Raw genomic sequence first — 18,394 nt, forward strand, 5'->3', positions numbered from 1 at the left:
GAGTGTGTGTGTGTGTGTTTGTGTGTGTGTGTGTGTACATGTGCGGATGAAAACATATTCGCATTCAAAAGAGGAAACAATTTCCATCTCTTTCACTCAGTGCGCATCTGCATCACTCCACACGATAAACATTTACATTTAAAGTAATTTAAATCAGCTGCATTCATGTTCCTCTGTGGTCCGTCCATCATCCAGACCCGCAACGCCACAGCTTCTCTCCCTCTCTCTCTCTCTCTCTCTCTCTCTCTCTCTCTCTCTCTCTCTCTTTCTCTCTGTCTCCCAGTGTCCTGAGTTATGTGTCATTTATTTGAAACCTCAATAATTTAACTTGTCCCCTCCTGTCGCTGCCGTGCATGTGGTGAGAATGCAGCAGCTGTAAAGACGGTTTGGTTCCACCACCTCCGTGTCGCTCATTGGCTTTACATGGTGATTATTTCTCCCAGTAAATAGACTCACGGGCAGAGTGGGGGTGATGTGAGAGTCTGGATCCACTCCTATAGTCCTGTGTTGAAATGAGATCACGGGCAAATCCTCGGCTGTGAGAAAAAAAGAATGAGCACATTTAGTGTGTCTGGTGTTTTGTGTGAACGTTGGAATTCAAATGCGCGATTTGCATTTGCTTGTGTAAGACGGTCTCCACAGAATGCATAACTAAAGGGCAACAGATGAAAGCTGATCATGATTTAATTATAAGTGATCACAATATTCTGACTCACAGATAAACAGAGCTGAGGCTGTGTTGATGTTTTCGACAGTGAGTTGAGTTGCAGGGCACAGAGTCAGTGGAGTGGTGTGTGTTGGACCGCAGCGAGCGTGGTGGTGGGTGTTTGGAAACTGAGTGTGTTGTGCTATTCTGTGTGTGTGTGTGTGTGTAGGAGTATGTGTGCATGTGCAGTTTGTCTGCGCGTGCATGTTTAAGTCTGCACGTGTACAAGTTTGTGTTTTATGCTGGGTGGAGCATGGAGCCGAGCCCGACCCCTGTGTGTTTTACCTGCATTTCAATGAAGCAAGAGGTGATTTACCCTTTCTCTCTCTCTCTCTCTCTCTCTCTCTCTCTCTCTCTCTCTCTCTCTCTCTCTCTCTCTCTCTCTCTCTCTCTCTCTCTCCCTCTCTCTCTCTCTCCCTCTCTCTCTCTCCTTCTCGCTCTCTCTCAGCCCAGTCAAACAGACATTGATCTCTTTGCCAGGCAAGGTGACCCACAGTGTTGTTCAGCTCTTCCAAAGTCTCCCCTCTCGCTTTCATTTGTACCTGGGAAAGGCCTTGACCCCACACACTGCTGCCATGTAGCAGCCCTCTGCACGTGGACCTCACTTCCCCTCTATCCAGCCCAATGTGGGAGTGTGTGTGTGTGTGTGCTTGTTTGACTTATCAAGAGTGTACACAAAGTAGACACATGCAGACAAATACGTGTGCGTTATGTGAGTGTATGTATACATGTCTGTGTGTGTGTGTGTGACTCTGGCCGGGTGTGTTTATCAATCTCTATGTTTGTGTTCACCTATAGCGGTGTGTCTGTGTGTGTGTGTGTGTGTGTGTCTGTGTCTGTGTATTTCTGTGTATTTCTGTGTAGCCGCTTCACAGTTGGAAGTTGAAATTCTCAGTAGTGCTTGGATTGAGCCCGTGTTGATGTTTCAGGACGTGTTCCAGGTGACAGCAGCTCTCTCTCTCTGCTGCAGCTCGGTCACTGGGGGGCTCCGCTGTGGCTGAATGGGTCAGAGTCCATTTGGCCCCAGTGTGAATCGGATTAGGGGGAAATGAATGGTTCTCATTGTTGCTTAAAGATGGATTGTGGGGCATTAATATACTTTGTTGCTCCTTCGCCTCATTTCACTCGGTGAAAAGTTTTTCCAGGATGATTGGTTCCTGGGTTTGGAAAGCACGTTTCCTTTTCTCCACAGTCGTCCTTGACATGTGTTGGTACAGTTTAATGCTCACATGTGCTGCGTTCACATCCATGTGTGGGACTTCTCTCTGCTCTCAGACTCACCTCCGCTCAAATAATGTGAACGTTCAGACACACTGACTGACCTCATTCTGGATTTTATCATTTCAAAATATTAATTGATTAAACTAAATTCAACAAATAATAATTATTAGATGATCTGAAGTAATAGAGTTGTATAGTTTTTTCATTATTGTAGAATTATAGAATTATGTTTTATTATCTTTCTAAATAAACAGGTGCGTGCATGCATGTGTGAGGTGTGTGTGCGTGTGAGCAAGCCAGCATTTGTGTAAGTGTGTATGTGCATGTGTCTTAAAAAGTGAGGTGCAGGACAGTATATGCAGGGATTAATGTAATTTATTATATAAAATCTTCTGAATTGTTCATCTGTTTAAATTGTCTACTTATGTCATACTGAATTAATTGCTAGCAAAGTATTAATTATATTTATATTATTGTTTTAAAATATTCTAGAAAAACCATTGTTTAATTTGACTAAAATTGTAATTTGGTTCTGTTGATTGTCTTACAAAATAAGTAACGTAACTCTAGCTTTACATTGTTATTTGAGATTTGCTTCCTCTGTCATTTTTAGTTTCACCTCATGTCACGTTTTTTTTAATTCAAGGCCACGTCTGAGACAAAGCTGTGTCAGTACTTACTGTTTAAAGTGTGTGTGTGCTTCACTGTTGTTGGATCGGAGTGTGTTTTAAAGTTCATTTCTGTTTCCTGTCTTTGTAGGACGTCAAGAAAATTCCTGCATCTGTGATCGAGAGCTGTGATCTCTGCCCCCTCACCCTCTAGTCTGAGGTAAGCTGCACCGTTCACTCCCTCTCGAACACTCTACTCTGTGTACTACTACTGCAAAACACACTCAGTGTATAGAAGCCCAATGTAAAAATGTAAAAAGCAAATGTGAAACTAAAAGTGATACAGTGATGCAGGAGATTCTTCACGATGATCTGAACACACAGCTCAAATTTACACACATGTAATGTTCACTTCAATTTAAATTATCTATTTTATTTCATTAGTTTTGAAAATGTAATATTCTTCATATATTTGAAAACAAAAGGAAGGTTTGCATGAATGCAAAAAAAATATGCAATATGCTACAATATGAAATATTTAACAAAATGCACATTTTTAATTTTTACAAACTACTAATATTGTATTTCTGTTCTCTGCTGCTTATTCAAACAATTAGAGAACAATCTTTTTTTCACAGGGACAAACAAACAGGAGCCTTAAATCTGAAGCCATATACACTCCTGATGGTATTAATATAAGTCTGTAGTTTGATAAGGAAACACTCATTTTGGAAGATAGAAACCTGGGTTTTCTTAACAAATGTATTCTTTCCTCACTACATATTTAGCTCTCTGACATCAGTCTCTCAACATTTATAATGTGCAGTGTTATGCAGCTCTCTGTTTTGGGGGCTCTGACAGTGCTGCCTGTCTGACAGGAGGGTGACATGCACCGGGCTCATGGGATGAGGTCCAAAACCTTTGACCTTTGTCCCGAACCCCCCTGACTTACTTCACCCTCTCTGCTCTCTCTGTGGAGATCAACACTGTACATTATTTTTTATTTCTGGCTGACACGCAGATGGACAGATGTGGGGATTGCAGAGGAGGGCCGAGGATGATTGAGTGTGTGTGAGGGAAAGCGAGGGTCTTAGTGCTTTTCGTGGTGGCAAGTATAGAAAATGGAGGGAAAGGAATTGGCTGCGAATTTACAAGGGGAGGTGCATAGGGACCGAGCAAAGGGAGGCACCTGGATTTGAATGCAGACACAAGCTCTAGGGTGAGGAGACAAGGGAAGGGCGGAAGGGATGGCGAGAGGGCGGGAGGGCGGGAGGGCTCCTGGCCGTGGATGCAGACAGACAGGCAGGGTAACCAGAGGCAGGCGGTGACCTTCTCTGCTGCTGGAGGATCGAAGGCTTTATTTAAAGGCCTGGTCAATGCTGGGTGCTGCTGAGGTATCAGCCTCGCAGCCAGGCGACTCATCACCACTGTAATACAACTCTCTATCTCTAAACCCCCCCACCATACACACACTCGCACGCACACACACACGCACACACACACAGGACAGGACACTCTCTGGACACCTCAGGTTTTACACCTTGCAGTTGAGACACTGGACAGAAGAAAGTACAGCATCAGCATCGGCTAATTTTACTGTGCAGCAGACAGAATAGACTCCACTGTCCTGGTGTGCTCAGCACTGTGAGCCGCACGTCTGGTTTGCATCTGATATTCTCTCCATCCGCATCCATTTTTTCTTTTTTACTAATTATAAACAGTCTGATGCATAAGCGATGTGGTGGTATTGACACGGTGTGGTTGGAGGCGGTGAAGGAGTTAAGGACGAGAGAGTGTGTGTGAGAGAGGAGAGAGAGAGAGAGAGAGAGAGAGAGAGAGAGAGAGAGAGAGAGAGAGAGAGAGAGAGAGAGAGAGAGAGAGAGAGAGAGAGAGAGAGAGAGAGAGAGAGAGACAGAGACAGAGAGAGAGAGAGAGAGAGAGAGAGAGAGAGAGAGAGAGAGAGAGAGAGAGAGAGTTCCTGCACTCGCCTGTGTGTGTGTGGCTGCAGCATTAGGACACCTGCATGCTTCAGCACTTTCTTGCTGTCAGGAGCTCTGAGGTCACAAGCAGGGGAGTGGGGGGGCACATTAGAGGAAGCTTCAGAGCCCCCACCCACTACCCCTGCTCTGTGGCTGACAGCAGGCAGGTCAGGTTTGTGTAGACAAGGCAGAGGAGGAAGGGCACATGTGCACATGCATGCAGACACTAAGGTGTGCAAGTGTAAAAGTGTTGAAATAGGAAATCATCTCTTTAAAGACATGTAAACCTCTAGAAACCTTTCTCGTTAAGATGATGATTTATCACCTTTAAATACGTCTGACTGAGAAAAGTAAAAATATCAAACGTGTTTTGGATAAATTTTCATCGCATGAAGTGGCCGACATAGAAATGAGAATTTTTTTTTTTTAAAGGTCCTGATACTGAAACAAAATTCCAAAATTAGAAATCAGATGATAGATAATAATTTTCGATACATCGCCCACATTTCATTTAAACACTGTTTATTTCCCTGCAGCTGTTTTGGGTTCTTTCCTGCGGAGACCAGAATTAGCTCCATCCCCAGTTTGACACACTTCACTGTCCTTCACTGCCTGCATGGGATATATATAACATCTAGCCGCCCGGTGTTACACTCATCGCACCGATACCATCTTGATAGTGACACGCACGTCATCCCTCCATCCACAGAATCCAAATGACAGGGAGGATGTGAACAGGATGAATGCTCATTACCGGGCCTGCTCCCAAACCAGAGGAGGCAAGTCGAGTTGGCTCTGTGAAATAAAACGAAGAGGGGGAAAAAAATTCTCTGCAGTTGTAAAGATACACAAAGTGAACAAAGAACAACTGTATTTAGATCTGGGTTGTTTTAAAAAAATGTGTTAAGTGTTCTCACTTTCTTCTAAAGTACTGAGAAGACGATATTCAGGCAGAGCCTTGAGCCAAACCTCCAAACATCAACCCGCTCCTCTTTTGATAATATACAATTTTCTCTCTGATGTTTCGGTTGTTTAAGCCTGGATTGTATTGTTTTATTAAAACATAATTAGTCATAAAGCTGTTACCAGTGTGTGTGTGTGTGTGTGTGTGTGTGTGTGAGGGCCTCAGAGGCACTGTTTTCCTCAGGTTGTGTTCACAGCATGATTGAGAGAGGAACTTGTGATCAGCCGGTTAGTGTGATATAATGTATTCCCCTGAATCACCGCAGCCAGCCGCCCGGGGCCTTCCTCTCGCCCGCAGCCTCCTTTTCCTCTCTCACACACACACACACACACACTTCCCTCTCTCCTCTCCCCTCTCTCTCCTCCCTGCGGTGGCTGCCCACTGCTAGCTGCTTAGCATTGCACCCAGTGTCTAATTGAATTCCAACACTCCGGCGTTAGCTCCTGATGCTATAGAGATGTTAACACGGGCACAATGCTAACAGTCCTCGGGATGTGTTTCAACACCCTGCTCCTAAAGAGAAAATTCGTGCTAAGTAACACATGATTTATTCAAAGCTCCAAACTACGTCTCCTGTATCCCCTGAAGGATCGTCTTTTATAGCTATCAGCAAATCAGCACTTCATATACACACACATGCAGCACACACACAGTATGTATTGTGGCTGCGTCGTGGACAGAACGTGTGTGTGTGTGTGTGTGTCTCAACGAGAGTATATCTATTATCCCTTATATAAATGTGTCTGCTGGTGTCTCTGCATCCATATTGCTGGCGATGCTGTCCATCCCGTCTCCCTGACACCCTCACTTTTATCCACCGGCTCTCCAACACAAGCTTTGGGCTTTAATGGCACATATTTCCCGGGCCCCGGCTGAAACGGGATGCATCTTCTCCTTGTTAGCTTGATAAATAACCAGGCTGCAGGGAAAGTGCTGATTTTTAGCTTTCAGCCTCTATTTTCTGCTGGATGACATTAATTTTAAGTGCTGAGAAGGAGCTAACTAATACAGACAAATAAATAAGGAGGAGGGAAGGGAAGGTGCTGCAGTCACTCCGCTGTCTTACCTGTTAATACGCAGGCATTCATATATGCAAACATGCAAAAAAAAAATACACAATAGACACAAGTGGGGCAAAGCATGCACACACACACACACACTTCCTTTCTCAATAGATGCTTCAGTCCAAACGGTGAAATCATCGGGTGGCATTATGAGTGCGAGTGCAGCAGAGGTCAAACGTTAAAGAGTGTTCAGGTAGACATCAGTCTGTCGGGTCCACAGTGAGACTGGCTCCATGCGTCTCTATCTGTGTCTGTCCCTCCTCGGTCTGACCGGGACCCACCAGTCGTCCCGAGCTCTGTTTCCTCAGAGGAGATTAATGTGGTGCCACAGTGCACGACTCCTCGGCTGAATTGCATTTGTTTGAGCTCAGAGAGAAAATAAGACAGAGATCAGGGTTGAGTCTAAGTAGCTCATTAGTGGATTGCAATTTAAAAATAGACTGTAAAGGGTCATTGTTGTTGCAGAAAAGACGAGAATAAAACGTTGGCATTTAAATATACACCACAAGGTTAGCCGTATTAATTTTGCATCTCTATTTGTGTGAGCCGAATTTGCTTCCTCTTGTGCAGCGACAGCCTGAGAGCAGGTTCTTCATCATCATGTTTTTCATAAAGCCTTCTTCTAAACTCGAACTATAAACCTTATCAGCTGGACAAGTTTGATATTACTTTTTTTTAATAGACATGCTGCCGAGGAGAAAAATACCATAGGACACAAGATTAAAGTTGAATCTCCAAAAATCAGCTTTTGTCATATTTTTGCTTTTTATTTTCATCTTGATGTCGGCTCATTTTTATTGCCGTCACTTCTTTTTTCGATGTGGTTTCATTTATTCATTTTTTTGTGCAGTTTTACACGTTTGAGTCTGCAAACACCAGATGACTTTACATTAAGAAAAAGCATCTGTCACATAACAGCAGCAAAAACACAGTCATAAATGTGTTTTACCGTCTCGTCTATTTACAAGAAGCACAAGGAAGTCGACAGACGCTGCACGACGGATGATGTGAATCTACTTTTATCAGTTGGAACATGCAAAATTATACTTCAACACAAACACATTGTCGTTTGTTCTTTTCGCATCAAACATTTTCTCCTGCACATTCGCATTCACCATTTTTGTGCAAATCCATGAATACCACATGCACATGCACACACACACACACACACACACACACACACACACACTGGCACACACGCTCACACTCACACACCACCTCTGTTGTGTATAACACAATACAATGAAGTGGCTTTGGCTGAGACACCTCATACATTATTTTAACAATGTATAGCGTGGTGAATAAAAAGGTCAGTGGTTGAGAACTGGCTCCATGTAACAATAAGATGCATAAACTGAGCAGTGCAGGCCCTTCAGTCAGCATCCTGCCGCTGAACACTGAGAGGAGGAAACACATGTGAGCCGGGGTGATAGATTCTACTGTACACGTGTGTGTGTGCGTGTGTGTGTGTGTGTGTGTGCGTGCATTCAGTTTTTATGGGGTACTGCTGTGAAACACCTCATAACAATAGATTTACTTGCTCTATCATTATTGATTGTACATTTTTCCAGTTTGCCCTTTGCCTCACTTTGATAAATGTCATTTATCACGACAACATTTTGCTTTTAAAGCGCATCACGAGGTGAGATTTTGTTTTTTGATTTGAAAGCACCGCTTGTATTGACCATCCGAACGCCTCGCAGACACGATGCTAGCAGCGTGGGTTTCTGTTTGCAGTGCAGGGTTTAATTTTCAGGGAGTATTTATCACATGCTGTCAAGTTGTGGTCACATGACCACATGAACCACTGCCAGCAATTAAGGCTGATAAATCACTCATTTACAGGAAGAGAGGGAGGGACGTCGCCTGGCAAACAGGAAACGAGAGAGTGATAAGAGGGAGGGAGAGGAATAATGAATCTCCACTTCCCCTTCACAGATATTTCAGTGTTTTGTGGTTTTTGAACCTGGATGTTGAACGATATTGTGTTGGGGCAGTGTAGTATGAGCTGTTGCCCAGTGAGGCTCATTGACTCGTACAGGCAGAGACAAAGAGACAGATGGTCGTCGTTTGTGTGGTTTACAGTGATTGTGACCCGACTGCACTGCTTTATTTACTGTTGGGAGGTATGTGTGTGTTCATGTGTGCAGCCGTGTGCATGCCTGGACAAGCAAACACACATTTGTGTCAAGACGGAGAAAGAGATGCAGAGACGCTGCGTTCACAAGCATCAGCTCTCCTTCTCTCTCTGGTCCCTGCCCATGGATTTCCTCTCAGTCTAAACAGGAGAGCAAACACACAGCAGCTCTGCGTGCAGCTATTCCAGTTAGCAAACAGCGCTGCAAATTAACTACAGCATCCTTTTATATTTCATAGAGTGTGGATAGAAACATTGTTATAAAACTACGTTTAAATTCAGACAGACTTTTTCCTCTCTTGCATTTTAATGCGACTGCATAGAATTTAAGATACGGCACATAGCTGCGAGAGTCCTGAGATGTGAACAAGGTCTAACCTGTGCAGCGTCCGCACCAGAATATTTGTTTTAGCAGCACAGGTCAGTGCTCTGCAGAGACTCAGCTGGCCCACTGCACTGGAGAAGGCTGTTTAAAGATTCATGACAAAAGAAAAGAAAAAACTGCTTCTAATGGGCTGGAAGACGACAAGGAGAGAAGAGGAAGAGGAGAGGAGAGGAGAGGAGAGGAAGAGACAAGCTGTGGTTTGGTTTCCGGCTGTCTGAACTCTCATTCACTAAAGACAGCGGTCACTAACTGACTGAAGGTGTCTCTACAAAGGAGTCGAGTGAGTCAGGTTTCCCTGTTGAGAAACGAATATAACAACAAAACATCAGGAATCATCTGTAGGCTCCTTCTGTTTCAGGCTGTTTTTATTATTTTAAATTAATTACATATTTCTGCTGCACAGAAAAATATCTTTTGGCTGTGTGTGTGTGTGTGTGTGTGTTAATTCAGCGGAGGCAGGACCGTGTTGTCAGTGTATTTTATATTTATGTAATTATGAACGTAGGCGACTTAGATTCTATTCTCAATTCAACAGAGAGAAATAGATTGTGTGCACATTAACTGCAGTAGAAAACAAAGTCAACACAGTGAGTGTGTGTATTTGTACTTGTTTGGTATGTGAAGTAGAGACTCCAGCATTTAAACTTTCTTTTTTCCAGTGTAGTGCGCGGACAGTGTGAAACTCTTCAGTCTCTCTGATCTCGGCCACCCACTGGCTCACCAGTAAGAACAGCAATGGAAACTTTGTGATTTTGAGATGAATATTTGAAAAAGGGCAAACTATTGATTTTAACTTCATGAAAGAAACATGTTTGAGAAATATGTTTTTCATGTTTTTGTTTGTGTTTATAAATTCAGATTATAAAGTCCCTACAAGCACAAAGAATAATAAGAGAAATTTCAATTTTTAAGATTGCAAATTTATAGATAAACAAAATGTAAAATATGCAAGTCATTGTAACTGAGAACTAACACAGTGAATTTCATTTAATTTACTCCCTGTAGAAGTTAACATCATCATCCTATCTTTTTCTATTCACTTGTAATGAGGGTGTTGAGCCCCAATCTTTTTACTCGCTCTCTCGCTTTCTTTTCGAAAAAACTGGTTCAAGGTTAACACACATGTGGTGACGGAAAAAAGATGAACGGGGTAAATGGGACAGGACGTTCCAGTGACGCACACAAGTCTGGTCTCACAGTTTTTGACTCCATTGAAACGAACGGAGGACGGAGAGGCCTCCACTCCCTCTCTCTGTCTCTTGCTCTTTTTCAAAATCAATCAATGAATCAATCAAACTCTATCTTGGCAGCACCGTTCATACAGGTCAGTGCAGTTCAAGGTGCTTCACAAGTCTCATCACACTCACTGTTTTTTAACTCTTTCTGTTTGTCCTGAAATGCAAGAGGCCTTTTGTTTTTTCCTGCTCAGAGTAATTAATGAAAAGAGTCCATCACACACACGAGGATGTTTGTGTACATACAGTCGATAATCCATGTTTAAACGTCACTGGGGTAATTGTGTGAAGACTGACTTTGGCCACAAGCTTCGTCAGGTCCCTCATATAACAGATGCTTTAAATAGACTGGATCAAACACAGCAGGTGAAGTACATGAGAACACAGGGGAAACAAATTAATTACAAATATGCAGCCGGTCTACGGTCTGAAACAAGTCACTTTAGAATCAAATTTTTTGTGATCATAACACTTATAATCTAGAGAAGAATTTAAATTGTATGTGCCCCAATTTCAATTAAGAAAAAGCTATTTTAAACATCCTATTTTGAACACTCACACACAAAGTTCTACACTGTGTATTTTATGTTGCTTTATCTGGAGTGAATTAAAGGGCCTGTAAAAAAGTGGCATACTATTAACGTCAGACCACCTGGGGTGAACATCTGCAGCGTCAGACTGCAGACCCAACATACATCACTGTTTCTCCCCTCACTGTTTACTGTCTGACACACACACACTTACACACTAACACACAAACACACACACAAACACACACACACACACACACACGCACGCAAGCACAGAGCTCCACTGAATCCATGCATGTCTCTTGTCTTATTGACATTTGCGTGGTTGTGCATTCCTACAGGGGGGGCAGCTAGTTATTAAAGATGCCACAAGTTCACAGGTCAAGTACAGGTTCTGCTGCTCTGCTCAGAGGTCAAAGGTCAGCAGGTCAGTGTCAGAGGCCGAGGCGATCACAGCTAAATGCTTTATCTCAGCTCAGCTCATCAGGAAGCTTCTGCTGGTTCAAAAATCACAATTTACAGAGTTTTTTGCAGCTTTGACAAAATTTTCTTCGATTCTGCAGATTTCTTTGCATGAAACCTTTTTATTTGTTTATCTTATATTTCATTCCTACAGTGACTGCTCTCCTTTGAATAATTAGATGTTCTTTTCATGTTCTATTAGGACGGTTTTATCTCATGTCTCTCCTCCGACACTATTTTTTCCATCTTCAAAGTGAAAGCTAAAATAGGGCGATCATTGCAATTTAATTACTACAAATCCCTTTGTGAATTTGCTCCGGTATTTGTTTACATGCACTTTTTTTCCTTGTGTGCGCTTCAGTGAATGTCTTTACTTTATTATGCCGTCAATATATTCCTTTAATTTCCAGTGTGTGTGTATGTGTGTGTGAGTGTGTGTGTGTGTGTACATGCATGTGTGTGTTTATGTAGATGAAGTTGCAGTGGGGTTTATTTAAATAGATAAGATAGTGTTTTATTCCCAATCAGAGGAATCTCCTGTCGCATCCCAGTCTCTTCATAATAACCCCCAGCATTGCTCCAAATCCCCCTGACACTCACTCACACACACACACACACATACACTCACACACACACACACACAGCGTATTGCAAACACTGCAATTTCTCTCTCTCTCTCTCGGGGGTAAAGGGCTTTGATAAGTGAAAATAAATACTTTTCTTCGTACGAGGAACAGAAGGAGAGAGAAGAAAACGGTAGACGTGACAAGAGGTCTCTGACAGTTTGATGCCTCAATACAAGCAAATATATGACAAAAGAAACACCTTCTATAATCCTGCACGAGTGTGTGTGAGAGGCCGTGTGAGTGCGGTGCAATTTAGTGCTAAAACTCAGGTACATCCTCAGTCATTGTGGGGAATTAAGGCTGAAGCAGACAGCGATTCAGAGATATAGCAAGTGGCCTGAGGCTGACATGTTTAACTGAGTTACACTGAGAAAGGGAAAAAAAACAGCACAGCCCATGATTTAGAGGAAACGGGTTCTCCTCCCTCATCTGTCGGTTTCTCCGGCTGCAAGGTCACGTAGACGCCTCCCTCTCGCTCCCTCTCCACCTTTGTTTGCCTCCGCTCCTCCGGACCTCATTTCATTCAACACTCCCAAACCTCCGACAGCTCCATAACTATAACTCTCTCCTCCCGTCCTCTCCTGCTCTCTTCTCTTCATCCACAGCTAAATGACTCTGTCAGAAATAAAGAGCACTTATCTTATCTACTGCCTCCACTCTGCTGTCTCCATTCCTGCCAGCGTCACACACCTGAAAAAAACTAAAACCACAGATGAGCCTCAAAAAGAAACAAACAGATAATTACATATCATAATATCATGGCTAGTATTAAATTATTGATAAGTTGCCTTTGCTTTTCACCCAGTGTCGTAATTATTCCCCTCAGATTTAATCAGACTCATCCAGCAACATTTCAGCTTGTTCCGTCTTCAGCCACCTGCCAGAAAGAGAGACATCAGCCCACAGTGGAGCGGACAGACAGGTAGACAGAGGCTTGACAGAAGACAGGTGTCCCCTCATCCTGTTCTGCCCTCATCCCCACCCATCCTCCTCTTTTCTCCTCTTCCTCTCCCGTCATCCCCTACTTTTCCTCTCCTCCCTGTGGTGTGGAGGAGAGAGGGGGGATCTATAGCAATCCACAGCCTGCGGAGGGCTTACTGTGTGTTTTCTGGATGCGTGCGTGTGTGCGTGTGTATGAGCCACCTACCAGGCGCTCAGCAGGGGGCACCGAGGGATGAGAGGAAAGAAAGAAGGATGAGGGGGTGGGAAGGAGTGTAAAAAGGATGAAACTCTCAGCAGCAACACACACACACACACACACACACACACACACACACACACACACACACACACACACACACACATACACACACACACACATACACAGCTCAGTCCAGCACATGCTCCGGCAATCTGCTCGGTCTCCCTGAACACTCCATCACTAAAAGTCAGGTTGCAGGTTGCAACATAAATATAGATTCTGATCAGCATTTATTGTGATGACTTACCTAAAAGTGGACCACCACCACAATTACACACACACACACACACACACACACACACACACACACACACACACACACACACACACACACACACACACACACAAGACGCTGTGCTGCATGTAGAGTTCAGAGAGATCGGAGGTCAAACGTAAACTCTATCGACTGGTTCATCTGCCATGGGAGGTTATGCATATGTTTATCGAGCGTCGTCCAGTCCGGCCACCGTATACCTGAGTTAAATTATCTTTGAGCATTTGCATGCTATAACGTTCAGGATCGACCTTTGCTGGCTGCACCGAAGGCCTGCGTCGCCAACAAAAATGAAAGAGGGAAAGAGGGAAAGAAAGGGAATAAGCCCGCTCCGAGCAGATAGTGGATATGTGTATGCAAGGATGCACGAGAGACGGAGAGATGAAAAGAGTGATAATTCTCCTGCTACCCTGAGGCCTCTCGCAGCCTCGCGGGCTCCCTACAGGTCCCCTGACACATGCCTGAGCAGAAAGCAGGGGCCCGCTAATTGGCTCCTGTGATAACACCAGAGAGAAAGGGAATGTGTGTGTTTGTGTTTCGGCGCTGCAGCCATTGGAAGCGTATATTTTCCACAAGTAATAATTTATTGGTGTGTAATTCTGCTTTGAAGGGTGTTTGATTTTTAAGCTGTGAGGACATTTATTATGATCTGGTAGCTCATTGAAGTTGGAAGCCACTGAAAGACAATTAAATCATATAGAGGAGTTCAAAGCGCTGCTCCAGTCTTTAAACAGCTTGTTTCTCTCTAATTGTTTCATTATCTCAGTGTGCTTATTAAATGTACGATAATTGTTAATTACCACGTGAGGGTTTGTAAAGGATTTGTCTGGAGTATCAAAACAAATTAATTAAACTCAACACATTTAAAACAACAGCAATGATAACAGCAGGTGCAGTGTCTATTTCTGGTTCTGTGAGTGTGTGTGTGTGTCTGTGTGTGTGTGTGTGTGTGTGTGTGTGTGTGTGTGTGTGTGTGTGTGTGTGTGTGTGAGTGTGTGTGTGTAGACATGCACATTACCATTGCTATTGTTTGTTGGAATCTCCGTGTTTAATTGAGATTCATAAGAGGAATTTAAATGAGATTCAAATGAGATTCATAGCTAATTGTAGCAGCACAGGTAATATGCAGATGATATAATGATGATTCAGTGTTATCTTGCAGCCTAACAAGACTTTTATTAGATCGTTGGAACACTCGGGTTTAAATCGTCTCTGTGTTTACAAAACCAGTTAGAAGAGGAGAGAATTTGCTAGTTAACATTTATAGGTAAAGAAAGTTTTCTAGATTACAATTTTCTCAAAACATAATTTTAATTGAATTAAGAGAATTTCCTGCTTTAGTGTATTCAAGTGAGCAAGCAATGTTTTTACAGTTCATGCTACATCATAAGAAGTAAAAATAAAGTTGTTGTAATTTGCTTTGGACAAAATCCTCCATGATTTTCAAGATTTAGTCTTTGTGTAGACAGGATGGTGTAAAATGTCGGTTGTTGGGAAAGTGCGAGTGAGCATCTTGCTCAGGTTAAACTCCTCCAGTGGTTTATCTCAAAGCGAAGACACTGATTTCATACACTCGCATGTTTAATCTGTGTAAAATCCTGCTGCTCACGACAGCTGGGACATTATAAGTAAATAAAATGCGGCTCCTGAGCTAACACATGCATGCACGCACAGATGTCAACACTTATTCTTCTGCTGCCTTCCATACATGAGCAACGAGTTGTTTCCTTCCCTCGCCCCCCCTCCTACATACGTCCAGACAGATGTGCACTGCTGGATGCTGTATATTTTTCCATAGTATGTTTACCATAATTAAATTGATGGGAAAGGTGATGTGGTGTGCGTGTGTGTGATTGTGCTTGTGTGTGCATATGTGCTAGTGTACGTGTGTGTTTAAAACCTTATATGACCCTCATACTACACAATACTCGGTCTCTGATATTACTCCATAGGGGAGAGAGATATTTTTAAGTTCTCTCCACATACTTCATCATCTCAAACACACACACACACACGTTTTGAAAAGTTCTCTATAGATAAAGCTATTACATGCATATAGGCCCAAGCACGTACACATCCACACTGTTCTTATTCTGCTTACTTATCTCCTGTCATTAAAGGGAATGCTCACACACCAGGTGGTATGAACACACATAAAACGCTGGCATGGTGATGAGCCAACCAATGAAACAAATGTTCTGTTAAGGCTCAGCCGCAGGCACCAAGCGCTCACTATACTGTACAACTGCAGTATTGATAGATGCTGCAGAGCCTGAGTCGCCCGTCCCAGTTTATTTCAATTAGCTCACAGGAAGCAGGAAATAACCTGCAAATCAATTGTCATTTGAACAGGGCTGAGATTCACTTTGTCCACCGATAAAAGATGATGTAGCCAAGGAGAAGATTAAAGGGGCATTTCCTCCTCTGCTCTCACAGGGTTGTGCAGTGTATCATTAGTGTGGGATGCTCCGAGGTTTAAGTTTCACTGAAGATGCACAGAAGGTTAATACACCTTGACTTGAATGGCCTTGTCTGCTGCTTCAGAACGTGATCTCCTACATATCCCATAATGCAGCTCTTTATATTACAGTATTATTTAACTCTGTAGTAGCTATTCTGACCTTAGAGGTGTAATATGTAACAATTCATCATCAAAATGGCTTAAAACAGCTTGACCTGTACTTTACAATAACCAAAATGTTTCCAACAAGAGAAATCACAAATTTTTTTCAAGAGGTTCTTGTTGGTCACCTTATTTTTGTATTTTCACGTATGAGAGGTCACTCATAATATAATATAGCCACTGACAGGGGAACCATGTCATTAACTCCCATGACTCCACGCTGCTTCATAACATCATGAAATAAGTTTTTTAGTTATAGTTTTGACTGATAGAATATAAAGTTACACATTGGACGTTTAAGTTACTTTTTCAAGGTATTGGCTTGGTAGAGATCAAAACAACACTAAAAAAAAAATATATTTTTCCCGGTATACATTTCCATTTAAATACATCCAGACACCGGTGCTTACATTAAATCGGCCTTAAAATCCCACCAACCAAATGAAATGTGATGCATACAGATGTCCTCCTTTAATGACCGAGCACAAAACTGTGCAGAGACAGGAAACAGAGGCCCGGGAACCTGAATGTATATCTGAGCCATGAAACACGCCACAGAGCTTTTAGCGAGGGAGGCGGAGAAAAGGGAGGTCAGTATGGATTGCAGCCGAGCAGGATATGGAAGGTTATATGGCGTATGATCATATCAGAGAACACAGTCATGTATGCAGCCCACTTTACAGTATATCACGCACACACAAACACAGACTCACCTGGAATCACCAGGACATGCCGCAGCGTGATTTGTTTGTGTTGTTGGTGCAGTGGACTGAAGCTGTGGAGGTAGTAACTGTTTGATGGTGGGCTTTATGGCGACACTATATAACGCCCGTGACAGTTTATTCAGTGCATGTCAGGAAGGGGGGGGGGGTTTGTGACAGTACAACGGCTGGGACGCTCCTGCAGCCTCGTGCACTTACACACCAGCCGATCACGGCTCGGGAGGAAAGGAACAGTTTGCATGTTAAATGTCACAGTGATGAGCGCAGTATAATGCTGGGAAAACAAAACTAAGTCTATAATAAAAAAGGCTCTAAACTTATAGATGCAGGGGAATTGATGAAAATATCTCTGGCTTTTATTTTAGCTGCTGTTTTCGACATTCTGGAGGAGACTAAATGAGTTTGATTAAAATGTTTCCTCCGCTCCACAGCGACTGCGGCACTCGGCTGAGACTGTGAGACGTTACGTTTTCTTTACAGAGGAAAGATTTTCTGTTTTCTTTTTGCGATAACTTGTAGTCCGGCTAGTCCGTCCCCCGGGACCATTAGGCAAGTTCTCATTGGTTCTCCTCTCAAACTGGATGCTATTAGCTCAGTGATTGGGTATTGAATTAGCCTGCTGATTGGATATTGAAGGAGTGAAGACTGATGAGAGGATTTGGCAAAGCTTTCTTCTCCAAACCTCATTACTCACACTCACACTCAAAAGAGAGAGAGCAGATCTGGACAACACACACACACACACACACACACACACACATACACACAATGACCCCTGTCCACACAGACGTTCCTGTCCTGTGTAAACACACACCTCTCCATGAGAGATTTAACATCTTAAACATCATCCCACTCCGCTGCAGGACAATTCATTTGCTCACAAACACACAGCGACAACACTCTCTCCCAACTCACCTTTCACGCCTGCTGCAAACAGAGTGTGATCAAAACCACCAAACCAATATTTGATATGATGCATGAGCCGCTGCTGCAGAGACAAGAGGCGCTGGGAGACAGCTCCTCTGTACTGAAAAGAAAGTGTGGTGGGCCCAGGAGAGTGCTGCGTGCAATCGGAGGCTGCTAAAGAGAGGGATGTGTAAAAGGCTTTGTGCTGATTTATGCTGTGTTTCATCCCACAATAAAGATTATGGATGATGATATTGATTTAGCGGAGGCTGTGGCCATGACTGGACTCAGGCTCTCAGGTTGGGAGAAAAGAGAATTGAGCTCATTATCATTCCCAGACACAGGGAGGAAGTCTGTGTGTCCGTCCACTCTGTGTGTGTGTGTGTGTGTGTGTGTGTGTGTGTGTGTGTGTGTGTGTGTGTGTGTGTGTGTGTGTGTGTGTGTGTGGATATTCATGTGTGCTGGAGTCTTAGATCATCCTCTGTATTAGCAGCACGACTCTTCCCTCCTTTAGTGTCTGTGAGAGTGTTGAACCTCATCCTGTCCTTGTCTTTCACGGGCCGTGCAGCGAGCAGCAGGCGATCCCAGCAGCCGACCAGGGGGGGGAGGAAGTTATTGACTCCACTTTGATTTAACCTCCTCTGCCTGATCCTCCGGAGCACAGACACATGCAGATTGGGGGAGAAATTCACCAATATAACAGCTTCCCTCTAAGGGACGTGCAGAAGACGCAGATTCAAACATTTTCTCA

The 18,394-nt window shown here is 43.3% G+C and overlaps 1 protein-coding gene across 1 annotated transcript in view; it reads left to right on the forward strand.

Moving 5' to 3' along the window:
* Positions 1-18,394, forward strand: part of LOC133009500 (transcription factor Maf-like) — a 43,490-nt gene that overhangs the window by 5,488 nt on the left and 19,608 nt on the right. Inside the window, exon 2 of the mRNA XM_061077016.1 lies at positions 2,687-2,755. Coding sequence (XP_060932999.1) covers positions 2,687-2,714 — 28 coding nt within the window. The 3' untranslated portion in view covers positions 2,715-2,755. The remainder of the gene's footprint in view (positions 1-2,686; positions 2,756-18,394) is intronic.

This window comes from Limanda limanda, chromosome 8, assembly GCF_963576545.1.
Source record: "Limanda limanda chromosome 8, fLimLim1.1, whole genome shotgun sequence".
Lineage (NCBI taxonomy): Eukaryota > Metazoa > Chordata > Actinopteri > Pleuronectiformes > Pleuronectidae > Limanda > Limanda limanda.